Source organism: Procambarus clarkii, chromosome 18 (genome assembly GCF_040958095.1).
Source record: "Procambarus clarkii isolate CNS0578487 chromosome 18, FALCON_Pclarkii_2.0, whole genome shotgun sequence".
Classification (NCBI taxonomy): domain Eukaryota; kingdom Metazoa; phylum Arthropoda; class Malacostraca; order Decapoda; family Cambaridae; genus Procambarus; species Procambarus clarkii.
Window position 1 is genome coordinate 14514903 of NC_091167.1, and position 15450 is coordinate 14530352.

Here is a 15450-nt window from a genome sequence, read left to right on the forward strand (position 1 = left end):
TCTTCCCCGGCGGGTAAGAAGGCTTCGCTTCCTCAGCTCCTCCTTCTGGCTCTGTTGCTCCTTCCCCTCCCGTTTCGGTGCTTGCGCCCCCTGTTCCTGCTATGGAGGTTTCTTTGGCCCCTGCTTCCCTTTCGGTTGCTGCTCTTGCTGGGGTGCGCTCCCCTCTTTCTACTCCCCCTCCTCCTGCTGCTGTCCTTGACGGCTCCTCTCCGTTGTCTCCTCCTCTTCCTCCTCCCCCTCCAGACCCTGCCCGCCCACCTCTGCTCTGTTCTCCCGTTTCCTTCCCTCCGTCTTTGCTCAGTTTACCCATGCCCCCTAACCCTGACTTTGCTGACCCTGATCCCGACCCTGATATTCTTTAACGTGCTCTGTTGCTCTTTCGCCTTTGTTTCTTCCTTGTTCTCTGTTTTTGTCCTTTCTCTTCTCGTCGTTGTCCATTCTTCAATGGAACGTTCGAGGTTATTACGCCAATTTCCTCGAACTCCAACTTCTGATTTCGCGGTTTTCGCCCCTTTGTGTCTGTCTCCAGGAGCCAATGCTTGGTGCTCGTCCTGGTCGTTTTCGTGGCTATTCCTTTCTCTCCCCCCCCCCCAGCCATTGTTGGGGCTTCTAATTCTTCTGCTCTTTTGATTCGGGCTGATGTTCCCTTTGTTCCTTTACTTTTTCCTTCGCCTCTCCATTGTTCTGCTGCTCGTATCTTTGTGGGGAAATGGTACACAGTTTGTTCCATTTATCTCCCCCCGAGTGTCCCGCTCTCTCTTCCTGATTTGAAACACCTCCTGGACTCCTTGCCGGAGCCTGTGCTCCTGCTGGGTGACTTCAATTGTCGTCATTCTCTTTGGGGTGACGTTCTGACGAATACCCGGGGTCGCCTCCTTGAGCCGTTTCTCCTCTCTTCTTCCCTGTCTCTTCTGAATTCTGGTGAGCCCACTCATTTGGACTCTCGGACTCGCACCCTTTCTTGTCTAGATCTTTCTCTCTGCTCTTCTTCTCTTTACTTAGATTTCACGTGGCAGGTTCTTGATGACCTCCATGGAAGTGATCATTTCCCCATCCTTGTTTCCTTTTTCTCTTTTCGCCCTTCCCTCTCTTTCCCTAGGTGGCAGTTTGCTAAGGCAGACTGGACCCTATTTACCCTCAGTGCTGCTCTCCCTGACCTCTCCCTTCTGCCTCTCTCTCGCGCTCTCCTCCTTTTTCATGACACTGTCTTCAACGCTGCCCTCCGCTCTATTCCTCGCTCTTCCTCTCGGGGTCCACGGAAGTGCGTTCCCTGGTGGAATGCGGACTGTGCTCGGGCTGTCCGCTGTAAGCGTGCAGCCTGGAAGAGGCACCGCCGTAGGCAGACGACCGATTCTTTTCTTTCGGAAAGCAAGTGCGGTGGCCCGTAGGGCCATCCGTACGGCTAAACGTGAATGTTGGGCATCTTATGTCTCAACAATTACGTCCGAGACCCCTCTGGCCCAGATCTGGAAGCGTATCCGCAAGATAGCGGGTAAGTTCGTTCCCGATGTTTCACCGGTCCTTCACCTCCATGATACTCTTGTGGCGGACCCGTTGCAGGTCGCTTCCGAACTGGGTTCCCATTTTTCTTCTGTTAGCTCTGGTCTTCATCTTCCCCAATCTTTCCTTCTTCGTAAACCTGTCCTTGAGTCTCGTCCTTTAGATTTCTGCACTCATCTTCAGCTTCCCTATAATGATCCCTTCTCTCTCTCTGAACTTCGTTCTGCCCTGGCCCTCTGCGGTTCTACGGCGGCGGGCTCCGATGGTATTCATTATGAGATGCTTCGCCATCTCCCTCCGAGCACGTCTCAGTATTTACTGAGTCTGTATAATCGGATCTGGGAGTCGTCGTCAGTCCCTGAGGACTGGCTCGATGCCGTTGTCCTCCCTGTTCGCAAACCGGGGTCTCTGGGTACTTCCCCTAAGGACTTTCGCCCTATTGCTCTCACAAGTTGTGTCTGCAAACTCTTTGAACGTATGGTTAACGTTCGTCTGATGTGGTTCCTGGAACACCATCACCTCCTCTCCCCTTCTCAATTTGGTTTCCGCAAGTGCCGCAGCACGACAGATGTCCTGGTGAACTTGGAGGTCTATATTCGTACTGCTTTTGCTGCGAAGACCTCCGTTGTTGCCGTCCTTTTTGACCTAGAAAAGGCTTACGACACCACTTGGCGTTATCATATCCTATCTCAACTTCATTCTTTTGGCCTTCGTGGTCATCTCCCTCTCTTTCTCCGCAGCTTCCTCTCTCATCGTTCCTTTCGGGTGCGCCTTGGTACCGCTCTCTCTCCCTCTTTTCAGCAATACGAAGGTGTGCCCCAGGGTAGTGTTCTGAGCACTACTCTTTTTCTTGTTGCCCTCAATGGTCTTCTTTCCTCTCTTCCTTCTGGTGTCTTCTCCGCTCTCTATGTCGATGATCTTACCCTTTGTTGTCAGGGTGATGATTCGCCTCTCCTTCAACGCCGGCTTCAACTTGCAATTGATGCCGTGTCGTCTTGGGCCACAGGTCATGGCTTCAAGTTCTCTACTTCTAAGACTTGTGCCATGACTTTTACGCGGAAACGGGTTGTTCTTCGTCCCTCTTTGTCACTTTATGGTCATCCCCTTGAATACAAAGATTCCGCGAAGCTTTTGGGGTTATTCCTTGACACTCGTTTGTCTTGGTCTCCCCATATCTCTTACCTCCGTGTTGAGTGCTCTAAGGCCCGTACCCTCCTTCGGGTCTTGTCCCATACTTCTTGGGGGGCAGATAGGCGCACTCTCCTTGCTTTACATTCCTCTCTCGTCCTGTCTAAGCTCGATTATGGTTGCCCTGCTTACTCGTCTGCTTCTCCTTCTACTCTTCGCCGTCTTGATGCTTTGCACCATACTGGGTTGCGCCTCAGTTCTGGTGCCTTTCGTTCGACTCCCATCCTTAGCTTGTATGTTGACACTGGCTTCCTGTCTCTCCAGGCCCGCCGTGATCGCTACTGTCTTCGCTATCTTGCGCGGTCCTTGCAACATCCTTCCTCTCGCCTCTGTCGTGCTTTAACTTTTACCCCTCCTGCGGTTCCTGTTCCTCTTCACCACCTCCCTCTTTCTGTCCGGTTATCTCGCCTACAGGATTCTCTCTCCGTTCGTATTTCTGATGTTTCTCCTCGTGTTGTTCCTTCTTTGCCCCCGTGGAGGGTCCCTCTTCCGCGGTTTTGTACTTCCTTGACCCGTATCACTAAAGCTTTTACCCCTCCTACGGTTCTAAAACGCCTTTTCCTCGAGCACTTTTCTTCTCACTCCCGCTCCGTTTCTGTCTTCACCGATGGGTCTAAGTCAGCGGACGGTGTTGGCTACTCTGTTGTTTTTCCTGATCGCACTTATATGTGTCGCTTGCCTCCGGAGACTAGCATCTTTACGGCAGAACTTTATGCTATTCTCTATGCTCTTCGTCTCCTGCTTTCTCGTTGTCAGTCTTCCTTTGTGGTTGTTGTTGACTCTCGTAGTGCCCTCATGGCTCTCGGGTCCTTTAATCCGGTTCATCCAGTAGTTGTCGAGATCCAGCATTGGCTGTTTCTCGTTCACAGTAAATTTAAGTCAGTTGAGTTTTGTTGGGTTCCCAGCCATATTGGTGTGTCTTTAAATGAGCGTGCGGATGCTGCCGCTAAGGAAGCTGTCCGCTCTTGTCCCATCTCTCGTAAAGGCATTCCGTATTCCGACTTTTACCCAGTTATCCATTCCTCAGTTCTTACCCGTTGGCAGGCTTCTTGGTTGTCTGTTACTGGTAACAAGCTACGTACTCTTAAATGTTGTGTTTCCTCGTGGCCGTCCTCCTTCCACCGTAACCGGCGGTGGGAAACAGCTCTGGCGAGGTTGCGTATTGGCCATACTCGCTTAACCCATGGTCACTTGATGGAGCGCCGCCCTGCTCCTTATTGTCCTAGTTGCATTGTCCCTCTTACGGTCGTGCATGTCCTTCTTGAATGTCCTGACTTCCAGGACGAGCGTGTGTCTTGCTTTCCGACCGCCCCTCGCGGTCACCTGTCCCTCGATAGAATTCTTGGTGACTCGGATACTTTTGATATCGTTCGCCTTATGCGTTTTTGTTCTCGTATTGGCATCCTTGGTGATATTTAGCGCCCTCTGATTATTTTGCGTATTTGATGGTGCTACATAGCCTTCCCGGTTTGGTGCCTTCTTTTGATAATTACTTACTTACTTTCATTTTTGGGGTAATACTTGATACTACCTAGGAGCCAGTGGCTGAACGGACAGAACACTGGACGCGTGATCCTGTTGTCCTGGGTTCGATCCCGGGTCAGATTTTCTCACCCTGATGCCCCTGTTACCTAGCAGTAAATAGGTACCTGGGAATTAGTCAGCTGTCACGAGCAGTTTCCTGGGGATGGAGGCCTGGTCGAAGACCAGGCCGCTGGGACACTAAGCCCCGAAATCATCTCAAGATAACCTCAAGATAAGATACGTGAGAAATAAGCTTATATATATATGAATGATTAAAGGATATGTAATAAATTATATAGTTAAGTTACATATTTGTGTTGTGCTATTCAGCATGGAAATTTTTTACTTAATGTGTGGTACAGTATTTTGCATAGCATAACAACACTGGTAATAGTGACATTTTTTTATTTTCAGAGACACTACAGATGTAGTATTAGACAGCAGTACAGGTGGTGTTGTGCTGCAAGATGGACACACAATTGCAGCCGTACATGTAGGTGGTGGAGGACAGGTCCTAAAGGGTCGAACATGGCAGGGTCTTGACCCAGCTCATCCCTCTTGTGGTGCTATTGATTCTGTAGCTGTGGGTCGCAGTGGTATAGCTTCTTTGTATAAGGATGAGAACCCTGTGAGTCAGTAAAACTGGCAGCTCATATATTACTGACATTACAACATATTCTTAATGTTCAAAGACCCAGGCTGGGCTTGGGGAGAAGAAAAACTTCCGGAACCAATTCTAGGTAAACTGCGGGTACCCGATGTGCTTGTGATGTGCTCAACATTTAATATTACACTCCACAGCCTCAGTGCAACATATTAAAGCACAGATCACTTAGAGGTATGTAATACCTGTATTGGAAATATGAATATGAAACAGCTGACTTTTCCACAAAATAAAAAATGTTGTATAATAAATGAATTAAACCAAAAATAACTGCCCTTTCATATCTACAACATGATGCCACGGTCCCCAGTCTTGCATGTCTTTTTCATATTTTATGTTAAAATATTAATGTGAAAGTATTTTCAATACCTGATGTTCCTACAGGTATAGAGATTTTTAATCCCAGTTACTCAATGAACTCAAATTACCTGGATAGTCAAATCTTAGGTAGACAGTGTTTATACTATAATTATAAATTACCACTAAAACTTCCTTTGTATAGAGGATTTTAATTGCCATAAAATTTTGTTATTCAGCTACTGCTCTCTAGATCAGAAGGTACAATCTTAAGCTTGGTAAATATGTTTTTACCCAAGTTAACATGTTAGTTTCCTTAACTCCCCAACTCTTAACTCACTTCTCATTTTGACAGTGTTTTGTACTGTATAGCCGATCATTAGTTTTCCTTCATGTAGTTTGAAGGCGCCTCTGCCATTTGGGTCAGAAATCTGGAAACTCGGTACTCCACATGTTGTCGAGGATGTGGTCCACTCTCGCCCAAGAAGGCTAGGTTGGTAGGTAAAAATCTGTTGGAAGTGGTCCAATCAATAAACTCGATTTTTACCTCTACTTACTGAGAGCAATAATAGAAGAAGTTTAATTATACTGTAAATCTTTGACATAAACTAATGTTTATAATTGTGAATGCAACACATAAATAATCCCGCCCACATTTAATGTAACTCACAAGAGAGGATATACAGGAGATAAGCATGGAATAATAAATACAATATACAGTATGCAATTGTATATAAATGGTGCCACAAATAACACATCCATTGCAAATAAATGATAATACATGTATAAGGGAATAATGTATAAAGTTAATTTAGTGTATCCAGCAAAGTATTAATAATATACAGTACATATTGCTTTGGCCCTTGTCACCAAACTGCACAACTGAAGTGCTAGAAACAATATTTAATAGCATATGGGATCACAGTAAAATAAATTATAAGAAACTACACAAAGCCTCATAAAAGGAGTGATCATAATGTAATTATTTATGTGATAACACCTGAGGCTTTCTTAACCTGTGAGAAGGGGTTTGCAGAGAGAAGTGAATGTGAACCTCTTTACTCCCACCCCATACACTTGGAAACCTTGCTTTTTACACGGACATCATTTGATCCCTGATTGTCGAAGTGATTCGGATTCCTGATCCTCATATCTCGGTTCCTTGCCCTCATGTACCAGTCCCCAATCCTACTTGAGACTGATTGTGCTTCATGTGTGAGTGCCATTTGTACACAATAAATTAAGGATTTGTTGAGTATAGGAATTCAGGATATCAGGATTTCAATCCTGATCATATGATTCGAGCATTCCTGAATTCTTGGAATTGATTTGTATTTGTGTAGGCACAGGATGCTGATCCTGATAAGCCTCTACTATCCCGAGGACCTCAATGTTAGCATGCTACAAGGTGGATGTACTGGAATGACTTTGACATGTCATAAAGGAAGCAGCCTCGCTAAACTACGTTAGCTTTGAACATAAAGCAGTGGATGAGTAACAATTACATATCAGTCTTTACAATACAAATGGTTTAAGAGTTTAATAATGATGACACATTAAGGCCATAAATGTTCTTATTTCTTCTTAAATATGGAAAATTATAGCAATAGGAAAGATTGATAATGTATAGTTATCCACACACCACAGTTGAGTTTCTCTTCACTAATTAGCCCATATCTGCTGCTGTTATTCTTGATTTTAGATTGGCATCTTGAATAATATGTAGGAACCTTTCAATATTGTGACAGTGCTATATAGCCTTTCAGGCTTGGTGCTCACGCTTGATAATTACCGACTCTTTGTATAATATGCAGATTATAATTGTTTAACATTTCCCTTGTTAGCTTTTAAGACAAATCAAGGTGCTGCTGCGATTGAAAGTCTACAAACTCATATGGAATGACTTCACCCTCATAATGGGTGAAGTAATCCATAAGAGACTATGCAAAACTGAAAAGGATAGCCATATTAGCAAAGAGTTAACTAAGAAGGTGTTGGAGGTCAAAACCATCAGTAGTTTCAAGGCTTTATATGACAGAGTGCCGGGAAGACGGGACAATATGAGTGTAGTTCTCATCCTGTAACTACACTTAGGTAATTGCAAGCTGAAGGAGAAGAATTTCATGATCATAAGTCGGGATAAGGATTTGACTAAAGCTAATGTTGCTAAGCTTTCCCAGGACACTGATACCCATGAAACTATGGGCTCTCTGGCATTAATGGTTGGTCCATGTTATTCTGTCTCCTTATTCAATTAATGTATTCAATGAATATCATATTGCTCATGAGTGTTCTCTGACTGCTTCCAAAAAGTTGTAACTAAATGTTGAATTACCACAAATACTATGAGACTCGCTCTTTATCTTATAGTAAAGTGGGACTTTAACGACAAGGAGAAAGAAAATATACATTGTAATAGGATTTTAACATTTATATGAGTCTATTGCTTTTGAATCTTTAGTCAGGTGACAGCCTGACCACATACTGTAAGCGCTGATCCAACGTTATACAATTATACCTAAATATTGTGAACATCATGGTGAAATATTTGGGAAAACGTAAAAGAAACATGAAAATGTCCCGGGTTGGAATGTCAGCACAAGAAAATGCTAATGTTATCCAATCATGGAGGGAAGGTGTGTCCAAAAGTGGAACTCTGGACAACATTTGATGCAGACTTTGGCTACAATTAAGCCAATTTTCTTAGCGGTAAAATGTGTGAGCAGCAGCTCTGTTACTGCCTTCTAAACCAATACTCGTGCTAGTAAACTATAGAGCTAGTACTGCACCACAGAGGGAAAATATCTTCAAGAAATATGCTGACTACCACTGACAACTAAGTGCAGTTGTCCTGACAATGGGTGATGGCTTATATATTTGAGTTGGGAGTCCATATAAACAACTGGGCCTCTACCCTTCAGACCGAACTACTTGCCTTGCTCCTTGCCCTGAAATGTGTACAAGTCTCCAAACTTGATACATTAATTGTAAGTGACTATCATCCTTAAATGCTCTCAATTCTTTAAGACATAACTGTAACATGCTCATAAAGTAAGTAAAGTCAATTTTATTCAGGAAAGTATATACATAGTTGATTTACAAACATAATGTTGGATTTGTAGATAGATTTATTTATTTATTTATTTATTTATTTATTTATTTATTTATTTATATATATATGCAGAAGGTACATTGGGATTGTGAGGATACAGAGGATAGTAATTACAATCTTGTAAAGCCACTAGTACGCGCAGTGTTTCGGGCAGGTCCTTAATCTAAGAGAATTTTTAGTAGGTAAATACTTGCAAAATTTATAAAAATGTTAACAGTTACATAGCAAGAAAAAAAATAAAAGATAAGAGAAAAATTGTAGGTATATTAAAGCACATAGGTAGCTCAGATTGATTGCAATGACAGCTTGAATGGTAGTTTAACAAAAATTAGTAGGCACAATACAACATATGGCTAGCACATAAAAGAAGACAGCAATGAACACGATGATAAAGTTGTTTGGGTTAAGTACATAAAGATTGGGAGATTGGGTAACACTAGATACAGAGCAAATTTAAAGCTCAGTGTAGGAAACTACGAAGATGAAATTAGGTACTTTTTAGTATTGTTTTTAAATGAGGCAAAAGTTTGACAGCTTTTCAATTCACTAGGGAGTGAGTTCCATAGACTAGGTCCCTTAATTTGCATAGAGTGTTTACACAGATTAAGTTTGACCCTAGGGATATCAAAGAGACATATATTTCTGGTGTGGTGATAATGGGTTCTATTACATCTGTCCAGGGAGAGTTTCAGAGCATGGTTTGCATTTAAGAACAGGGTTTTGTAAATGTAGTTGACACAAGAGAATGTGTGGAGGGAGTTAACATTTAGCAAATTTAGGGATTTAAACAAGGGAGCTGAGTGTTGTCTGAAAGCAGAGTTTTTGTTATTATTCTGATAGCAGATTTTTGCTGTGTGATGATGGGCTTAAGGTGGTTTGCAGTGGTAGACCCCCATGCACAGATACCATAATTAAGATAGGAGTAGATTAGTGCATAATATAGTGAGAGGAGAGCAGAGTTAGGAACATAATATCTTATTTTAGAGAGTATACCAACTGTTTTAGAGACTTTCTTAGTTATGTGTTGAATGTGGGTGCTGAACTTGAGTCTCTTATCTAGGAATAGGCCAAGAAACTTGCCATCATTTTTATTACTGATACTAATGTTGTCTATCTGTAGCTGAATTCCATTTGATGATTTGCTTCCAAATAAGATGTAGTAGGTCTTTTCTATGTTTAATGTTAGTTTGTTAGTTGACATCCATAAGTGGACTTTTTTTTAATTCATTATTCACAACATCATTTAGTGTATGTGGGTTGGGGTCTGAATAGATAAGGGTAGTATCATCAGCAAACAATATAGGTTTAAGAATATTAGAGACATTAGGCAGATTATTGATATATATAAGAAATAGAAGAGGTCCTAAGATGCTACCTTGCGGCACTCCAACGGTTATTGGTAGAGTGGAAGAGGTTGTATCATTAATGGTTACACATTGGTGTCTGTCACTAAGATAGGATCGGATGTAGTCAAGGGCAAGACCTCGGATTCCATAATGCTGGAGTTTAAGTAAGAGGTAGTTGTGATTAACAGTACCAAAGGCTTTTCTTAGGTCAATGAAGAGTCCAATCGGAAACTCATTTTTGTCAAGGGCTGAATAGATTACGTCAAGGAGAATAATGATTGCATCATTGGTGCTTTTTTGGGACCGGAAGCCAAACTGGCAGGGGCTGAGTATGTCGAATTTTACGAGGTAGGAATAGAGCTGTTTGTAGATAATTGTTTCAAATATGTTTGATAGAATGGGTAGATTTGATATTGGTCTATAATTGTTTATGTCTGCCGGACTGCCTCCTTTATGGACTGGCGTTACTCTTGCTTTTTTAAGGATATCAGGGAAGGTGTGACACTCTATAGATTTGTTGAACAGTAGGGCTATAGGTGGGGAAGGGCATGGGAGGCGCTCTTGTATACAATGGACGGAATTTCACTGGTGTTCCCTGCCTTGGTTTTTAGAGAGTGAATGATGGACAAAACATATGCCGGGCTGACTGGTGAAAGGAGAAGAGAGTTTGGATAACTGCCTGAGAGATATGTGTTAATATGTATGCACCTATTTGTACTCACCTATTTTGTGCTTGCAGGATCGAGCATTGGCTCTTGGATCCCGCCTTTCCAGCCATCGGTTGTTTACAGCAATGACTCCTGTCCCATTTCCCTATCATACCTAGTTTTAAAAGTATGAATAGAGTTTGCTTCCACAACCTGTTCCCCAAGTGCATTCCATTTTTCCACTACTCTCACGCTAAAAGAAAACTTCCTAACATCTCTGTGACTCATCTGAGTTTCCAGTTTCCACCCATGTCCCCTCGTTCTGTTATTATTACGTGTGAACATTTCATCTATTTCCACTTTGTCAATTCCCCTGAGTATTTTATATGTTCCTATCATATCTCCTCTCTCCCTTCTTTTCTCTAGTGTCGTAAGGTTCAGTTCCCTCACACGTTCTTCATATCCCATCCCTCGTAACTCTGGGACAAGTCTCGTCACAAACCTCTGAACCTTCTCCAGTTTCCTTATGTGTTTCTTCAGGTGGGGGCTCCATGATGGTGCGGCATACTCTAAGACTGGTCTCACGTAGGCAGTGTAAAGCTCCCTAAAAGCCTCCTCACTTAGGTTTCTGAATGAAGTTCTAATTTTCGCCAGTGTAGAGTACACTGCTGTCATTATTCTATTTATATGTGCCTCAGGAGTTAGGTTAGGTGTCACATCCACTCCTAGGTCTCTTTCTCGAATCGTTACAGGTAGGCAGTTCCCCTTCATTGTGTGCTGTCCCTTTGGTCGTCTATCACCTGATCCCATTTCCATAACTTTACATTTACTGGTGTTGAACTCCAGTAGCCATTTCCCTGACCATCTCTGCAACCTGTTTAAGTCCTCTTGGAGGATCCTACAATCCTCATCTGTCACAACTCTTCTCATTAATTTTGCGTTATCCGCAAACATTGACATGTATGACTCCACTCCTGTAAACATATCATTTACGTAAATTAGAAAGAGGATTGGGCCCAGCACCGATCCTTGAGGTACTCCACTCGTTACTGTTCGCCAGTCCGACTTCTCGCCCCTTACCATTACCCTCTGGCTCCTTCCTGTTAGTTCCTCACCCATGCACAGTTACAAACACATTAAGATTTCAACTTAGATTCAACAGAGCAGAAGAAGTTGTTAAACACATATGGCAAAATCTTACTGAAGATACCTTACGAGTCATAAATACTCATACTCCGCCCAAGTAAAACAGAAACAAGCAACACTTAGTGAGCCAGCCAGAGGCTTAGGGCCCGCACAGTGGGCCAGCCAGAGGCTTAGGGCCCGCACAGTGGGCCAGCCAGAGGCTTAGGGCCCGCACAGTGGGCCAGCCAGAGGCTTAGGGCCCGCACAGTGGGCCAGCCAGAGGCTTAGGGCCCGCACAGTGGGCCAGCCAGAGGCTTAGGGCCCGCACAGTGGGCCAGCCAGAGGCTTAGGACCCGCCCAGTGGGCCAGCCAGAGGCTTAGGGCCCGCACAGTGGGCCAGCCAGAGGCTTAGGGCCCGCACAGTGGGCCAGCCAGAGGCTTAGGGCCCACACAGTGGGCCAGCCAGAGGCTTAGGGCCCGCACAGTGGGCCAACCAGAGGCTTAGGGCCCGCACAGTGGGCCAGCCAGAGGCTTAGGGCCCGCACAGTGGGCCAGCCAGAGGCTTAGGGCCCGCACAGTGGGCCAGCCAGAGGCTTAGGGCCCGCACACTGGGCCAACCAGAGGCTTAGGGCCCGCACAGGAATATCCCTGCAAAAAAAAAAAAAATCTTACTATCATGCAAGAGGAGCCACACATCTATGGATCATCCCATAAAATCAGCAGACTTCTAGATGTTACTACAGCTCGGCTTAGACTCGGTTACAAGTATCTCTGGGAATTCTCATTATCTGCTGATGTAGAGCTGACCAAATGTAAACTGTGTCAACAAAATTATTCGCACACCCTCCGTCACTATGTGATGGAGTGCGAAAAGATACGTGAATTCAGAGACAATTCTATAACCCATATTCCAACGATGTGTAAATATTATATTCAAAATGATCTGCTACCAGAAATTTTAGCCAAATATCCCCAGTTTGCTAACTGTAGGTAGTAACTAAGTGATTGTAACCTATCCACCGCTGCCCACCGGATGGGGGGGCGGTGTGCAGGACAAACATATCAATTGTGACACTAGCTCTCCTCATATGTCAGGTGCTTAATTTAGAAACTGTACTTGTGGTCGATCTCGAACCCATTGATGATGTGACGACTTATACTGAATTTTGTAACTAGCTCATCAAGATTGTAACTTGCTTAGCTAAATGAATTGTGGGGTTCAGTCCCTGAGCCCATTATGTGCCTCTGTAACCCTTTCCACTACCGCCCACAAGATGGGTATGGGGTGCATAATAAATGAACTAAACTTACTCCGCTGACACAATATGAGGCCTGCATGCTGCCACCGAGGGAATTATTGGCCAAAATTAAGTGTTAAATGAACTCCCTCGTACGCTACAGACGTCTTGAGTGAAAGCTCTGGTGTACTCTAGTAGTGACGAGTGAACTCTGGTGTGCTCTAGTAGTGACGAGTGAACTCTGGTGTGCTCTAGTAGTGGCGAGTGAACTCTGGTGTGCTCTAGTAGTGATGAGTGAACTCTGGTGTACTCTAGTAGTGACGAGTGAACTCTGGTGTGCTCTAGTAGTGATGAGTGAACTCTGGTGTACTCTAGTAGTGACGAGTGAACTCTGGTGTGCTCTAGTAGTGGCGAGTGAACTCTGGTGTGCTCTAGTAGTGACGAGTGAACTCTGGTGTGCTCTAGTAGTGACGAGTGAACTCTGGTGTGCTCTAGTAGTGGCGAGTGGACTCTGGTGTGCTCTAGTAGTGATGAGTGAACTCTGGTGTACTCTAGTAGTGGCGAGTGAACTCCCTGGTGTGCTCTAGTAGTGGCGCGTGAACTCCCTGGTGTGCTTTAGTAGTGGCGAGTGAACTCCCTGGTGTGCTCTAGTAGTGGCGAGTGAACTCCCTGGTGTGCTCTAGTAGTGACGAGTGAACTCCCTGGTGTGCTCTAGTAGTGGCGAGTGAACTCCCTGGTGTGCTCTAGTAGTGGCGAGTGAACTCTGGTGTGTTATGTTTACTAAATAAATAATTATAAATAAATGGTTATTCAGGTAAAAGTACATACGTATAAAGTGAGTTACAAACATAAAGTTTTATTTCTACATAGATGTAGTACATACAATACCTAAAGCCACTAATACGCACAGCGTTTTGGGCAAGGTGTGAGAAAAGTACACTGTTTTCCCCAAAACGGTGGGTTTTCTGAGGGAAGAGAACGTATGTCTGGAAGCTGACTTTAACCGCCCCAAGCTGCGCGCGCAACGAGCCGAGGTTATATAAACCTGGACGCAGACTGCGTGGCCCCTCTTCCCGAAGAGCCAGCAGCTGCTCTCTAACAAAACGCCCACCCTCCTCCCGGGATCCTCTGCATCCTCTGTTTTATTTTTGAAAGGGACGGCCCACAGACGTGCTCAAGGGGCACTTGTTCTTGCATGCTAAGCATTTGCTGTATCTTTGGGGGTGCTCCGCCGGAACCCCCAAAGTGATAAGCCTGCAGATAGCTAAGAAATATTGCCATGAATTGTAATTAGTGTAATTAAATTAATGCAACTTTCATTTACTACCTATGGATGTAGTTATTAATTGTAATTGATTTCTACTTTATCATTAAGGATTATTCATTATAATTATTCCTTAATACTTTATTGTTATGCACTAGTCAATAATTATTTATCATTCATCCTAATTAGCTATTTGATTCATCAAAAATAATTGCTTATCATTATACTATTTGTTATTATTATTATTTATTATATAATAATAATTAATTTATTATATATTAATTTATTATATATTAATTTATTATTTACCATTATAAAATAAACAAGTCCCCAATCTGAGCACGTTTTCTTCCAACCTCAGAGAAAAACACTTACATTAAAACTTAAAACTAATTGAGATCAAAGCATAAATTGAAATAAAAAAGTAAAAAAAGGTAAACAGAATGATAAAAATTGCATGATGGATGGAAAAGCATGAGTGATTTTAACTAAATAAACATAAAACTTTAATTTTCTTCAAGTTTATTCATGGCGTATATCAACAGTTAAACAAGTTGGTCAATAATCAATATTGTTAGAAAATAGTAAGACATGGATTATCATTTGTGATAATGCCCGAAACGAAACGCTTTGCGTAATAGTGGCTTTAGGCATTGTATGTACTAGCTCTATCTATAAAGCCAACAAACTTTGTAAATCTCTTTATGTATGTACCTTACCTAAATAAAGATTATTATTATTATTATTATTATTATTTACGGGTGAGGTAAGTTACTCGGAGTGTATTAGGTAGTACTTAGTTTTTCTCTGGAACTGGTTGGGTGAGGTACAGTCTTTAACATGATTGGGAAGGTCATTCCACATTCTGGGTCCCTTGATTTGTAGAGCATTTCTAGTTTGACTAAGGCGTACTCTTGGAATATCAAATAGGTATTTGTTTCTGGTGTGGTGCTCATGGGTTCTGTTACAACCTTGTAGGAGGCGTTGAAGGTGAGGGTTGACATTCCCGTATAGAGGTCCAAGACGATGGCTTCCCATACTACCTTCGAGGAAACAATAGACAAAATTAGAGAGGAACGGCAACGTTCCTCCATGAATGACTTGATAAGAGACCATGGGAAAAGTCCACAAATGTCGTCTCTGAGCTTGTACAAAAATATACATGCCAAGAAAAAGAAGGGAAACAAAAGAGAACTATAGATCGATGCCAACAGCAGTAAAGGAAGCTCCAACAATTAAGCGCAACTTAAAATTATAAAAAGTATCAATCCACAAGGAATCACAATAACAGGGTATGCAGAAGGGTATTAAATTCAGATACCATTGTACGGGCTGCTCCTGCCCGTGTCACCTCTTAGGGGGCTTATTAATCTATCAGCGATCCGGGAATTTGGATCAGCCAAAAGAAAATTTGCTCAGAACCTTATGAAAGATGTCAAGTAGTTTTGTGCCTGTAAAAAAAAGTAACCAAGGCAAAAATACTCGGTTGGATTCTTAAAAGATGAGATCATGCAAGTTAGAATGGATGATAAAAAAGGTAATCAA

General features: G+C 43.0%; 1 protein-coding gene across 1 annotated transcript in view; it reads left to right on the top strand.

The window, feature by feature from the left end:
• LOC123754485 (2-(3-amino-3-carboxypropyl)histidine synthase subunit 2-like) overlaps window positions 1-5146 on the top strand; it is an 81505-nt gene extending 76359 nt beyond the window's left edge. Inside the window, exon 7 of the mRNA XM_069326668.1 lies at window positions 4627-5146. Coding sequence (XP_069182769.1) covers window positions 4627-4852 — 226 coding nt within the window. The 3' untranslated portion in view covers window positions 4853-5146. The remainder of the gene's footprint in view (window positions 1-4626) is intronic.
• Window positions 5147-15450: the final 10304 nt, after the last annotated feature.